The sequence below is a fragment of the Tetrao urogallus genome (genome assembly GCF_951394365.1).
Source record: "Tetrao urogallus genome assembly, chromosome: 4".
NCBI lineage: Eukaryota > Metazoa > Chordata > Aves > Galliformes > Phasianidae > Tetrao > Tetrao urogallus.
In genome coordinates, this window is record NC_136817.1 from 34,337,520 (window position 1) to 34,353,251 (window position 15,732).

A 15,732-nucleotide genomic window follows, 5' to 3' on the forward strand; every position below is an offset into this window, starting at 1 on the left:
TCGAGGGATATATAGTAAACTTTTCTATTTATCTGTTGAGTACTTACATGACAGCTTTGCTTCAGCAAGATGAGATTGGTGTATGTGCAACATAGGTGATGTTTCTAATGTAATATCATCTATGTCACAGCTTTCGACTTTGTTGCACTCGGTAAAATATCTCTGTTACACATTATGGGATCATGGATTTGCCTCATTAAATGCCTGTGAAGTCCTAAAGAGTAGATATCCTCCGAATTGTCTTTAGAGGTTCTGCTGCTTCAGCTAAAACTAAATTCAATGATGAGCCAAACTTGGGAGCCAAGATGGGGCAGGTTTTAGGAGTCCTTGATAACAAAGTGCAGGATTTAGAACATTATTTCACTTTAAAGTGAAAATGCCTGTTCTTGATCAGTTCTGGTAGTTTAGTGTGCTGGGTCTAAAAATAAAACTATTTAAACAGACCAAATTAATTGCTTGCTGAAGTGTTGATGTAAGCTATCTGTTGGAAACCAGGAGGATCATTTAATATTTGTAGCTGCATTTGAAGTCATGCAAAGTTCCTTGGAATTTTGAAGTGCTTGGTTCAGGCCTCTTAAAAGACTGCCAGGGAGCACAAAGAAAGGACTTTGTTCTTGGTGCAAATCCAGAATTTCCCCAGTCCACTGCTTTTCTCTCTTAAGTTTCATGTTTTTCTCTGTTCTCATGTCTAAATGGTCCTTTTATATCAATACTGTCTCAAACAAATGATGCATCATCCAGTGCAGCACTAGGGGACTGACCAGGTTAGCTGGTGTACACTGCCGGAGTGTGTACACTCCATCTGAGCACCATTTCCTGGGGTGAGTGGGTTCCATATGGACTGGGAGGGAGTCACCAGCAAAAACTGCATAGTAACATCTGGAAGAAGATGGCTGCAGAGTAACTCTTCTGTTGTTTATAGTCCCCCACATTTGTACAGAAGAGAGGGTGCGGTGGGAACATAGCTTGCCAAAACAGAGGACAAGCTTCCCATAATTACATGGCAACTGCTTGGAGGGTTCTGATGTGGTTGCAGGGAAAGTAGTGCTGTGACTGCAAGAGAGGACAGGAGATTAATTTTGTAGTTCCTCCCACTTAAACTCAGAGTGATTTATTGCACCAGAGAATACTGAGAGGATGTTTATACCAGTGTATGAAACGTCCGGCCACCAACTGCAGCTGTGGTCCAGGGCAGTACACTTAGGGGATCTGAAGAAAAGCAAATTATTTTTCACTGTTTGATTATAATGACTTCTGCCTCCTTGAAAATCTTTTTTAAACCCCATGTTCTGTCTTTCTTTAACTGTTCCTTGTCCAGAACATCCAAATGCCACCTCCTCAGTGAAACAGTGAGTAGGAAACTCACAGACTTTTCCCTTTCTTTTTTTAGTGTCCATAATGAAGAATTCTCAGCTAGTACCATCATGGTGCTATGTAGGGTATGTCTGTAGTGTATCTTCAGGGCTCTTTTTATCTTTGCTAATAAAACAGTGTTTTATTAGCCATTGGTCACCGAGAAGTCCAATGTCTACTATCAATTAAAATGCACTAGCCTGGACTTATATGTTATATATAGTCAATTAAATTAAATCTGTATTTAAGCCATTTGTTTTAAGAAATGTTTCAAATTTAGAATCTCCAAGAATATATGATGAAAGTGTTCTTAATGTTTTCCAATTTCTTTGTTCTCTTTTTGACTACTTCTAATTGCAATTCTGAGTTTAAATGAGTTAGTATGTGTGGCAGCATTCCTGAGTCTCATTTCTCAGCTTTCATTTCCTCATTAGGTGATAAACTGACCAATAAATCTCATCTCTTCTGAGCTAGTGCTTCATTATAGAAAAACCAAACGCCAGTGCAGCAACTCTGAGCATGAGGCAGTTGCCTTTAGAAATGCTGTTTTGGTAGATTGATGTTTCTAGGGCAAACCTTTAGGTTTTCCCTATCTGAACGTAGTTTCCTTCAATACTGGTATTTTTTTCTTTGAGAAATAATTACTAAGTATGTGTCACAGATTGTGGCATTAGAACTGAAGACAAATGAGGTGAATCAGAAGACAGATCTTTTCAATGACATGCTGTAAAAAAACCCTCCAACCCAGTTTTAAACACCTCTCAAATCTGAGAGTGTCTGCGCTGGCAGTAACTAGCTCTATGATACAGAATAGATAGAGGTGCTCCTATCTGTGCACCATTTATGGATTTAATCTGGGTGAAAAGAAGGGTCTGTAGGCTTTGCAGTAAGATGAAGTTACTGTACAGTGAGAGTGGGTGCTGCGGCTTGGGAGACTAGTTCTCAGCCTTGAAATGACAGCAGTGTGACCTTGAACACAGAGTTCAAAGCCGAATGCAACAGTGTTCTCAAGTGTCTTGCACCTGCCTTTGTTTGTGTAGAGCATGGGAATTTGAAGGCTGGCGTGTGTGCAAGCAGGTATGAGTATCTGGATGTGACCAAGCACAACTAGTAATCTTGGTATACATTTATGAGTACTTAAAATTTTGATCTCCCTATGTGTCTGAATAGGTAAAACAAAAGCTATTGGCTGTTATAGACATGATGTCCAGGACTAGCTACTGAGAATAATATGTGGCCTCTCTATATTTTTGATTCAGTAATCAGGATTTAAATTACTTAATCCATTTTTATTCACAGATGCCCATGGCTATTTTTGAAATGCTTTCTTTAATAAAAGTTAATGCTTCCCCAAGGAAAATGACAGTCAATCTCAAAGGACAAAGCAATGAATGTTTCAAACTGCAGTGATTGTAGCCATAAAGAGCTCTTAAAGTAGCAAGAGACAATATATGTGCATCTCCTGGCTGAGGAAATGAATCAGGGGAAATGGAAGACTTTAAAGAAAAACAACTAAAATCTAGAACTCCCAGATAAGAAAGGGAGGGTGGAAAAACCTCAAGACCTCAGGAATTTAAGGGCAGAAATTGATATGGGATAGGAAGAGGAAGCCCAAGTGAGGCAAGCTGCAATTGAACTGCATTTGCTATGTTGAAATAAGAGAAATGAGATACCCTATAGTAAAGTCAGAAAGAGGAGGAAGAACTTCTTGGGATAAATTGTCCTGCAAAAAAGAGTAAGAAAGAGTCCTGGCTAGTAATACTTGTAGTGGTCTACCAAAAACACACAAACAAACAAAAAAGCCCAAAGACACTGCCAAACAAAGGTAGAGGAAGAGGTGGTTTATTTTAGCTTTGGTGTCTCTAAAAGCTGTCTGCTTAGTGGATCAGAAATAGTTGCATTAGGGTGCAAATCTGTCCTGAAATGAATTTACCTTTTCTGCAAGTATTTGTGATAGAGGCATCTGTGCTATTGTAAGCTGACATTTTTTTTTCTTTAGACTACTTTGTATTGACTACTAAACTTGCTTCATATAAGTAAATTTCTGACACTAGGGCATTTAGTTAAATATTATCAAAGTACCATTCAGGCCTTTGAGACCTTAGAAACAGTTTCGATGGGCCTCATATATTAAGAAACATGGTACTGCCATTGGTAATCATAGGAGCTTGGAGACTCTTTGACCTGTGAGGGGTTGCGTGGAACAGTGAAGATTTACTTACCACATAAAATATAACTTCCAGAAAGGTTGGGATCCAAGCCGAATCCAGAAATATTCAACAGACTTTTGCAAAGAGGAGCATGTGGACTGTATCCGAACTTACGGATCTGATTTCCTTGCTTTTTCTTCCTACTAGTATCCCAGAAGTTTCACATTGCACATGTTGTTGAACAGCTCAAAAAAAGTCAGATGACTCATATCAGAGCAAGCTTGTCTGTAAGAACAAAGATGTCTTCTCCTTCTCTTCCCAAACATGAAACACTCCATGAAGACAGGCTGCATGGGGAATTAGGCAGGAGCACTCTGTGCTTTGCCATGCCCCATAGATGGGTGGTAGTAGAGACTAGGCTATTAAGTAATGGGCATTCATGGTTTGCAGGGTAGGGTTAGGACAAATCACTTGGCTTCCAAAAATGTGAGGCTATTTGCTTGAGGGTCACAATAAAGAGAGAAGGGCACTGTGTAATGATAAATGGTAGGAGGTGGGTAGAGGTTAAGGAAGAGGCTAAGGAAGAAGAGAGATGACTCATTGCATGAGCAACGGGTTTCTGAGAAGTTAACTTCTCCTGTCTGCCTCTGGGATGATCCCATCCCCAGTTCTTCACTCTCTGGAAATCCTGCTCTTACAGCGTGCTTAAATCCTTCCAGCTCAGCCTTGTTCTGCCAGCTGTGCTGCTTTCAGAGGGACATTAGCTCCTAAATATCTGTGCTTTGTCACTCAGAATTGTTGGAACAAGTTTCCCCTTTTTTTTCCTTCCTTTCTAGGGAGCAAGGCAGAAAGAATTCCAGCAAGTGCATTTAATGTCACTTTTTTTGGCAAATAGTGTTGACTTCCTTCCTTATCCAACTGCGTAAAATTGAAAAGGCAGTTTAGGGGAAAAAAAAAAAAAAAAAAAGAAGACTAATATTTGGACATTTTCCCCAAACTCAGTTTTTAATGGAAAATTGTCTGGAAAAGAGGTTTATAGCACAAAGCCTACTCTGAGCAAGAACCCTTTTGCATGCCACAACTGCTGGCACATACTGATTCCTTCACATGTATTTGTTTTCTTGGCAGAAAGAGTCTCAATACGTTTGAGAACCCCAATTGCCCCCGTTTGATACAACTACTGGATTTCTTTCACCTGAACTGTACATTTTAGTTTTGGATCCAGTTATGCTGGGCACAGGCAGCTCTTAGCGAGGCAACTGGCATTCCTTGGAAAGCAGAAACCAACCTGTGAAGCCCTAGGGATGCCCAAAAGAGTACATGTAGCAGCTTGATATGTCCACTTACTTTCATTATAATATCATCTTCTGTTCCCCTCTGCACTGTGCTGCTTTCCAGATTTTGGCCTCAAGGGTACCTACTTTGCGGCTAATGTTGTTATAATTACAGCTAATTGGAAGAAGAGGGGGGAAGTGAGGGGTTTTCCATTGAAAATAATGGCATCTGCAGGGAGGGGAAAAATGTGAAATGGAAAAATTTATTTGCGGAGATCTTCAATGAAAAACAGACAGAACAAAAGTCAGTTAACTGACATCTTAATTTTCCTGGAGAGGGAAAAAAAAAAAGAAACACTGTTGGTATTTACCCTGTCTTCAGTGCATACATTTCATTAGAAAAGTCAAGACAGTTATTTGATTAACAGCTTGCCCTCCCTCGGGTGTGTATACGTGATTATTTCCAGGATTTTCACTGATACAACTTGAGTTTTGCTGTTGCAATATAAAGAAAAGACCACTCTGTACCCCTCTAAGATTTAACTTAGTTAAATTATTAGTTAAATTAATTTAGTTAATTTAATTAGTTAAATTAATCAAAAACATGAGAAGTATTTCTTTTTGAAGTCAGTTTGAGATAGAGATCACAGAAAAATTTTTAATTTTCTACAGTACAATCCGAAAGTGTCTAATGTGAAGAGAAACAGTATATATATCTGTATATCTCTGGATATAATTTCATTTCTATTGAACACTATATTGTGATTTATCTAGATCTTGTTTTGCTTTCAGTGGACGTTGGATATTAAATTTGGTGTGAAGTTTTTGAAATATGGTGCTTGGTAGAAACGTTGTGTTTCATCCTCCTTGCTGTTACAGGGGGCTATGTGCATGAAATTACTCTGCTGCTTATCTGTAAGGTTTATTTGCATCTCTGCCCAGAGATACTACCTGACCCTGTTCTGACTGGGGAAGGATTTGTGTTCTCTCTTCATGGAGTCATGTGAGCAGAAAAGAGGATGCTGGAAAAGTAGAACCAGACTGGACATATTGCTCTTGCTGCCGAATCATGGAAGCTTTTGGTCTTCCTCTACACTCATTTCTGTGGCAGACTGTTGGTGCCATGCTGCTATGTGACCTTGGGGCTGGGAGCAGAAGAGGCTTTTGTGCAGTGATGGACCAGAGCTGCCTGGAACTCTCAAAATGCAAGTCAGAGGCTCAAGGCCAAAGAGTCAGTGTTTCACATTTTCATCAAATTGTTTTCTTTGGAAAAGGTTTTGCTTCAAAAACATTGTGTGGGAATACAAGCTGAGGTGTTCCCTATGTGGTAGAAGAGTACAATATTCCACTGGATGGCTGAACTGTAAATTATTGATTTATCTTATGTGCACATAATGCACAAATATTTATATTTATATATTTGTATTCCTTTCTGTCTACCTTAAATATGTACAAAGAACCAATCTGCTAATGGTTGCCTTTCCTGGCTTTTCTGAACAAGGAACGTGAATTTTAGCTCTGGTAATACCTGAAAGGAAAAATTTAGCCAAAATCAATGATTTGTGTGGTGCTGTGCCTTGTCACAGATGTGGATACTTTGGTTAACTTTCTTTCATCTGCATTTGGATATCATCAACCCCGTGTGTTCAGACATGAAAGATGGGGTTACTGCATAGTAGCTGCAGAGCAATTCTCCTAGGCAAATTCAAATCCCTGCTGGAGGTATTTCACCCCTAATATTTCTCTTGTAAGCGAAGTGGTGTGAGCACCAGTGTATGTGCTACTAGCAACAAGTTACAGCATTTCAAGAATCTTTTGAAGCTTCAGGAAGGAAGGACGTATTACATTGGCCATAGTACATTTCCTTTCTCTGATCATTTTTTGTTTTCCTACCTTGAATGAGTTTCTGATAAACACATCTGAAGTGCAGACACCTACTTAACAGTTGTATTATTACTGAATTCTTCTCTCTGTTGTACTTTTGTACTTACCTACTCTCTTGGGTGCACCTACTGTTAATGTACACCTAATGAGCACTGCTGAATGTCAGTTGCTCTTTTTAGAGATCTAGAAGGGTTTTATATAGGGAATGGAGGTTAATAGAACCTCCGAATTGCACTGTACCATGATTATTCAGGACTAGATAGAGAATGCTGTTGCACTGCAGGATGTCCCCACACTCCTTTGCTTCTTCATGCTCACTATTATTTGTATTGGGTTGATTACTGGCTTGTAAGGATGTGTGATATTGGCTCCAAGGGAAGGGAAGGAGAGAAAACATTGAGATAAATGAATCATTAGCAGATTGGATTTATCAGTGTCAGAATCATGCTATTGATTTACTTTTGCAGATTCATCATCAGAGAAAGGAGCCCATCACTGACAGCCTTTGACCTGAAGATGTGTACACCCAAGACTGCGAGCTAGTCTTGCAATTTCATTATTTGGTTTTGTTCTGTTTTTCTCTTGGTGGTTCTTTTGTTGGTTTTTTTTTTTGTTTTTTTTTTGTTTTTTTTTGTTTTTTTTTTTTGGTCCCAGCTCCTTATCTCTTCAGGCATGTTATTTATGCCTTGTGAAATCCCTGTGAGGACAATAGAAAAGCTGATTGTTCAGGCTAGAGATCCTCACGATCCACTTAAAACTCTACTGGGAAGCGTTAATGCCCTTTGTTCTGAAAATGCTGTTTGTGCTGGCTATTTGTTAAGAAGCCTTGTGATAAAAGATGGAGCTGTTGCTGGGGCTTTGGAAGACAGTTGCATCTGGTTTGAATTCAAGAGTTTCCAGCTCTATACCGTTGTGATTCTTTCTGTTTAAAGATTGTAATTGTTTTTATTTGATTCCTGGGAATGATTTGTTTATGGTACCATCTTGAATTCTGTAGGTTCTCTTGGTTGTGTGTAAAAAAGGAAATGCACTTCACTGTTTTAACATGTTTGTGCAATTGGAATCGGGTGCCATTGATGTTAGGCCAGGCACATGGTGCCTATTCCCATTCTGAGTCCAGGCCAGCCCTCCTTTCAAAACAATAATTCTTTTTCTATTCATACTTATTTGTATCTGTATAGTTTTTGTGTAAGTATTTCATGAGCTTAACTTCACAGTGAAAGCAGATTTATATTTCCAAAGACTTCTTGCAAAGAATCCCACTGCAATGAATCTGAACATTGTCATGTGACTTCCAATCAGAGAATAAAGCCTGGATTTCTAAACAAAATTGTATTACGACTATGAGACTTTTCTAAAACTCCGGTCAATGGCTGTTCATCAAGTACTGCCTCGTAACCCACTTGCCAGACTGCCTCTTCCCTTCAGGCTCTTGGTGAAGGAGGTACCCCAAGCTGCTGGGACCCCATCTAAAGGAAGAAGTGGGGACTTAGTGCCAGGAGCCATATGAGATGTCCTGTGTGCTTTCCTGCTAACACAGAAGTAGTTAATATGAGTTGAAATTCTTACTCAAGCAGATTATTGATCTACATGTAGACAGAGAGAAATCAGCTAGAGAAGGTTTGTGTGTCATTTCTGCATTTAGAACAGGTATTTTAATTCCCATCAACATACAGAGGCATTTAAATAATAACCATATAGGATGAAACATGTTGCGAGTTTGATTTTAGACACACTAGGGAAGAGTCCATGGGAAAGGACTTTTCTATTGTTAAATTTTACTGCAATGCTGCTCTTGCCTATGCTGATTAAAGAAAAGCTTTCCTAACTTACAGTAAAGAACTGGGAAGAGCCTAAGCGAAGCGCCAAGTGAACTGAGCACTGGAGAGAAATTGCTTTTTCACGATCTATTGAAAATTAGAGTTTTAATTGCAAGACTAGCCCCAGAACAAACTCCCTGCCTGTTAGATAAAGAGGAGTTTTTATCGCTGTGTGAATTTGCAGTTGGCTTGCAGACAGTATAGCAGTGGATCGCTTAACTAGCAAACAGTGTAAGAGCGCGACTCCGATTAGCTATTTGGCTAATAAGGGTGAGATCATGGAAAATGCTAATGCAGTGCTTTCGGAAAATCCAATTATAATGTAGCCCGGCTCAATGCAGGCTCCCAGCAGGTGACCAGTGTTGTGGGCAGGGCACCCTGCACTCAAAGGCGCCGTGCCTTCCCCAAACAGGCCAGCTTCTGTGTAGCTGCTGTGGGAGGCAACAAACCTCGCTTCATTCATTTCGATGTTTTCCCCAACACACTTCGAAGGTTTGTGCCTTCCATTGGTGGAGCTTAACTCATTATCTTGCAACTTGTGCAGGCATTATCTGGCCCAAGCAGATGATTCAACGCGAGCCATTCACCGTAAGAAAATAGAGCTTGCAGGGCTACCTTTTTCTCAGTTTAGTCACAGGCTTTTAGTGTCTGGCTGGCTTGGGCACAAGGCGATAAACCTTGACTCATGCGGATCCCAATCATGCTAAGTGTGAGGTAGTCTTTGTGTTATATGGTAGAAAATCCACATATTTTTGGATGTGCCTAAAATGTCCATAGAGTTCTTTCCTATTTTCTGGTACAGATGCATGTTTCCCAAATGTAGGCCCAACAATTTGAGTTAGTGTTATCAGGTTCAGGTACCCCCAATGGATATGCTTTCTTCAGTGGCCTGGACAAGTTTGGGGAGGTGAGTTATTCTACTTGAAGATCAACCAAAACTACTCATAGCAAGCAATTGTTCCTTCCTCTAGTTTTGCCAGAACTGGGCACCAGCACCTTTTAAAAAAAAAATCTGCCAGTCCCCAATCTCTCTTTCATGTTTTATTTTCCAGACACCTGCCAGATTTTCCATCTGAGCCTTTCAACTGAACTTTCTCCAATATTTTTGTGTACTGGTGGTGAGCGGATTTTTGCAGTTAAGAGCTCATGTCTTGTATTTGTGAAAGGCCTTTTCTTTTTACCTCCCTTTTTCTGTAGGAACTGCTGGGGGTTTGGGAATGCTGGAATTACTATGCAAATTGCCAAAGGAGCAATTCGCACAGACAGAGTAACTCTATTTAATAATGGACCAGAAACTTATTTGAATACCTGAATCTTTAATGAGCTATGCCAAGGTTTGTAGGCCCTCTTTTCCTCTCTTTCATGCTGGCTTGGGAAAACAAGGCAAGCACAGAGTGAGCTCCTGTCAAAACCCTTCAGCCATTTAAAGGGATGTTTACTAGACTTTGCACTTCCTCTTTTACTGCAGGACGCTGACTTGCAGCCTGCATGCTTCTTCTTGTTTGTCTAGCAGAGCCACTGCCGTGCCTTGTTCAATCTCCGTCCATGCTGCCCACCACTCAGCTGCACTGTTAAAAGTGGTAAACTTTGATGGTTACGATGAGGAACTGACCTGTGGTGAAACTGATTACTCACTGAGTTAACATGATGGGGCTCCCAGATGTCTCCTTGCTGGTTGTGGCCAGCTCACCATCTTCCTTCTGCTGGGCATGCTCCAGCTGTCATCACAGAACTGTGCAGATTGAGTGGCAAGCTGTGGAATCTAATGGACACACAATTTTACTAAATAACACTAAATAATTTAGTAAAAAAATCTGATTTACTGAAATCTAAAAATGTGCTTTTTGGCATAGGTTTCTATAGATTTTTTTTTCAAAACTGAACTTTTTCCATACAGCTACAGTGTTACATACTTAACATGCTGTGAAGAAATTTTCATTTCAATGAATGAGAGCAAGTCTTCATATGTCAGGTTAAATTATCTGCTTCTAATATTATCTTTATGTTATTTACAACATGATATGCTGGGTTCACTAAATGATGTTTTGATTATCATAACAGTAATTATCCAACATTAAAGTAGGAGCACATGTTTGAATGCATGGAGTGATTAATGCAAATGAGACACTGGAAAGCTTGAGGTCTTTGGGGAATTTTTGTCCTTTTGTGTGTGTGTGTGTGTGCTTGTGTGTGTGGAGCCAGCAGATGTGACACCAGCATTTTGCTTGCATGAAATTTTAGGTTTGGGTTTACTTCCCAGGTATTTAAAACACCATGTTTGTCTAAAATAATGTAGTTCTAAAAGTGCTTTTCTCTTCTGGAAGAATTAGGTGCAATCGGGGGCAGTCATGCTAATGATTATTCCATTCTGTTTCTATAGATATATTTTTCTACTTTCTTACATAGATACTCTGTGGCACACTATGAGGATTTAATTGATGATAAGTTGTTATATAAGTGTTTATAAATCACTAAATAGTATCCCTCCTTAGTCTCTCTTAGTCTTAAATTTCATTTCTTTTAAGAAGGAAAAATTGCCAGTAGAAGCTGGGAGCTGTTCTAATTGCCTTGGGAGCCCTGGATAAAAGAAAAAGTGGGTTCAGGATTTACTGTGGGCAAACTATGCAGGGTTTCCCAGATAAACATGTATCCTATCCTATAAAAGGGAGGCTAGGTATTCCAGCTCAGAATGATTTGAGAGAATACAAGCAAAATTTTTGATCACCTTACCTTCCTTGAATCCATAATTTTTGATCTTTTGCTGCATCGATATTTAATTTCTTGTCCAAACAATGAATCTTTATCTCATTCTATTTCCCTTATAATGTTTCACTGTTTCTCCTAGCTTCTTACCGTTTCTTTTGCTTTCCAGAGCATGACTTTTCATCCTATATGATAAGATGTTGTTTCTATTGTAGCCTTCATCATTTGCCTGTCAGAAATATTTCTGTTATTGTTCAAACAACTCCTTAACCTCATTTCCCATCTTCTCTGTGTGATTGATTTCTAAATCCTTCTGTACATGCTATGGCCTTTCAAACTGTGGTGTACCATCCTTGTTTGTTTTTAATAATTGCTAAGAAGTTCAGTGCTTTGTTTTCTAGATCTCTTGGCAAGGAATGTTATCCCTGTAGGAGAGATTAGTCTGTTATCCTCTGCAATGCAAAGTGTTCTATTGTTATACATAATCCTATGAATTATAATAAGAACATTTTCAAAACAAAATATTTTCTTCTTAGATAAAATGAATATAAACAGTAAAACTAGAAGTGCATTATTAATGCTAGGGATAGCAGGACCCTTTGCCTCTGTTTGTCCACACCCGACTGCAGTAGCTCCATGTCATACTTTCAATCTCCTTCCCTGTGTTGTTGCCCTGTTCGCTTTCATTTCTTTATGTTTTGGAGGAATTAGGATTATGAGATGCCCAAAAGTTCTTGTCATTGTCCTCCTCTTTCTCTGCAGTTTGGAATAGGAATAGAAGCTAGTGTTGTATGACAAAAACTTTTGATCAGACTCATCTCAGCTCTCCACCCGCCCCAGAACATCCTGGAAATGCAGCTTTACCCTAAAGAGATGAAATTCTACTACAGCCATTCCTGTAGCACTCTGTGCTGAACTGAGAAAGCATTTCTACTCACGCTAGAGTACTCTCCCTTGTTTAAAAAAAAAAGCAAAACAACAACAACAAAAACCCCTCAAGATTTAAAAACAATTTCTGTATTTTGACTTTGTTATGAGAATGACAGGAAAATTTCTCTGTGTTTTGCAGATGCGAGTGTAAAGGTCTGTGAGACACCACAGGGTGGAAAGTATTGTTCTGATTAGTGAAACACTTTCCCACCAGGAGCCAGGATACAGGCTAATTCTGCATTTCCACTTAGGGCAGCAGCAACCCCTCTCCACCATCCCTGCAGGTGGGAACCCCCAGGTGCTTCCTGCCTCAGGGCTGCTTGTGCAAAGGGCCCACACCAGCTGCAGGGCATGCAACACGGCTTAGGACAACGAGGGCAGGCAGATAGGGTGTATAACAGAGTATGTTCACTGATGCTAGATCATTGCAAAAGCTGAGATCTGGTGAGGCTGAGATTGTAGGTTACAGCATTGTTGATCTAATGGAAGGCATCAGAATAGGGAGCTCTGCAGCTCTCCCCACCGCTAAAGAAGGATTTGGAGAAGGGAATTGTTGTGGACGGGGAAGCAGAATGTATGCTACTGGTATTTATATGGCATAACCTGATTGAGAGATTACTTACAGCTCTGATGAAAACTAGAACACTTTGGTTGGCATTTTCATCTTCAGGTTGCTTTATTTCATTTAGTTGCTTGGTTTAATTGAGGAGACAGAGGGAAATGCTTTAATTATCTTGGAGGAAATTTTCATTTTGTTCCTACCTGTTCTGGCATCCTGAGCTCAGCTCTTAGCAGCATAAATACCAAATTAATCCATTTAATGGAGGCACACAGAACTGGCATGTACTTAGGTCCACTGCAAGTTACTCACAAAATCACCTCTCTTTGACTAAGTATGCTGCTCACTTAGCAATGATACTGAAGGCAAGGCATAAAGCATCAGCCAGATTATTTCATTATGATTAAAACTGATAAAGAACTTTACTGAAGCTTGAAATATGAGCTGGTCTGTCCCTTCTAATTGTGATCCAGCAGGGAACCTGTTGTAACAAAATATCAGAAGAAACTCTCTTGGTTGTGCTGAAGAGCTGATAATGAGAGCAGAAAACATGGTCAACAACCAAAGAATGGAATACTTCAAATAAAATTCTTTTTGCATAAATGACAGGGCAAACACCAAATCAACTTTGGAAGAACAATTCCCTCATATTTTCAGTCTTCATGTGGAAATCAGCACTTTGATACACTCAAAGAACAAGCTCCAAAAGCAGAACACCTCACCATAAAGGCAAGCCTGCTGCTATCGAGTGACCCCCGTGAGTTGCAGCTCTGCATTACAAGGTACCTGTTGGGTGGCTGGGAGGAAAATTTCCAGAATAAAACAGTGATTAATCGGAATGTGCTGTTAATTTAATCGCATTCCCACGGGGAACCTCAGACAGTGCTACCATTCACAGGCTTGCCATAACTTCCTACTGTTCCACAGATGCCTGTGGCAGGCTCCACTTTTCATGCTCATTGCTCTGAAGTCCTTTACTCCTGAGTCGCACAAACCATCTATTTTGCGTTTTATGAGCCAAATGAGGTATGTGGATAGTAAAATTTCTGCTGGATGAGAACTGAGGAGGTTAATGCTCAACAAGCAGGAAGCTTTTCCAAATAATTGAATTCTTATTAATGAAAGTTCTCTCCCTGATGAATGCAAATATTCAAGTGATAGCATGTTGTGAGACACTTCATATCTGGATGCACAGATAAGAGACGTGGGAAAGGCAAACAAAAACCTTTGAGCAGCACCAGGTAGGATGCTGAAGAAGGAAGAAACATCCTCTATAGCTTCCACTTTGGTTCTGACTCATCCAGCTTGCTCAGTTTTGTTTGATTTCTATATGTAAACTCTGCAACTGCTGACGAGGATAATTTAATTTTGTTTTAAAACAGCTTAATTTTGTGAAGACCATAAGCCTTTCTTCATCTGAATAGAAACTGATGCAAGCATTGCACCTTGATTTATGTATCCTAGACAGTGCTCAGGCTCAAATGTGTTAGGACTGCTCAGCAGCTGTCTTTCATCCTGGCCCCTCTTTCTCAAGAAAGAGCATAGTTGCACTCCCGTTGCATTGCAGTCATATAAATCTCCATTAACTTCTTTGGGCTGCTTTGAATTGCTGCAGATCATTCCTTGAAATTCTGCAGACATTCCACCTCTGGAGTCCACAGACACCTGGTGGGGATCTGCAGAGCCATGTCAATTCTGGCTCTGTTAAACTGCATGGGTGTTCCATGATCTATGGGAAAAATGCATGCAGTCAACCCACGTGCTTCCAGGTGGCTGAGGGATGGCGTGTGAGCTGTGAAGCTCCTGCACGTGTGAACACATCCACTTTGTGCTCTAAAAGCTTGGTCTCAGCTTGAGAGCAGAGACTTACTGCTATAACTTCCAGACAGGTTATGCAGCAAGGGTCAGGGTGCCATGTCCCCAGGGCAGAGATTTAAAGTAACAGAAAATGAAGGCTTCTTTTTAACCAGGTCTGTCCAGTCCGGGAAACTTTACCTGTGCTGAGAAGGCTTTATATGAATCTGGGTGGCAGAAGACCGTTTCCTGCCACCAGCTTTTTGAAAATCTGCCACCATGCCGGTGCTTCCTTAGCGCTTACTTTTTGTTTATACACTGGTAGGGCGAAAGTGCATTTCCATTTATTTTATTTACTCTTTTATAAGGGCACTTTGAGTTTACTAGGACAGTTTAATTGGGCTCCAAAGCAGCCTGTCCTGCTTACACAAGTGTGCTGTTTTTTCCATTGCTGTTTTTCCTGTTGGGATCAGGGGCCTCTGAAGCTAAACGTTGTCTCTTTTTTGCCTTCAGGCTGCAGAAAGGCTTATTGTGCCTTTTGGCGTTGCTCATATGCTGCCAGGTGATGGCTGTTGGACATCTTTTTCTTCCTTAGACTCCTTTACTGAGCCAGAGTGGGGTGTTTCAGCAGGATGGAGAAGGTCAGTGCCCCTTTAGCAGAATTAGCTCGAAGAAATCTCAGTATGCAAGATCAGAGAATCGACACATGCCCTCATCCAGGTGAGATCTACCCCGTAAACCTGATTTTAAAGACTCAAGTCTGCTGCTCATGTCAGAGCCTCTTTAATCTCCACCCTGACTCCTCAGCTAACAGAACTAGTGGGGCTTTCTGAGGGATGGTGGCAAGCCACAAAGAATAAAAACGGGACATTTGGACAGACAATGTTGTCAATGCTGTACAACGTTGGCATTTAGATAATGTTTTTCTTGCTAGTACAGTCTGCATGATCTGAACTTTGGAAAGTTAGCCATGTGATGAACTTCTGTCTGAGTGGTTATACTGCAGACCATGCAGATATTTTGCTGATGTACAGACTGTTACCATAAGTGTGCTGTTTCATATTTCTCATTTTTAGTAGGAGCAATTGTCTTTCAGAAAGTTGTTTGATAAAGCCATAACAGGTAGAAATGTAGTTGAGAGTGACCAGCTTGGAATTCCTTTATGATCATACTCACATATCTTTGAAAGAATGCTCCACCTTTATTCACTACTTTGGAAAATACCTCTAAGATTATCCAGTCTAACTGTCCACCCAAGCTCACCA

At 40.2% G+C, this 15,732-nt stretch overlaps 1 protein-coding gene across 1 annotated transcript in view; it reads left to right on the forward strand.

The window, feature by feature from the left end:
- Positions 1-15,124, forward strand: part of TNIP3 (TNFAIP3 interacting protein 3) — a gene marked incomplete at both ends in the record, with an annotated part of 84,602 nt that extends 69,478 nt beyond the window's left edge. Inside the window, 2 exons of the mRNA XM_079534107.1 lie at positions 9,305-9,388; positions 14,981-15,124. Of these exons, the coding sequence (XP_079390233.1) occupies positions 9,305-9,388; positions 14,981-15,124 (228 nt within the window). The remainder of the gene's footprint in view (positions 1-9,304; positions 9,389-14,980) is intronic.
- Positions 15,125-15,732: the final 608 nt, after the last annotated feature.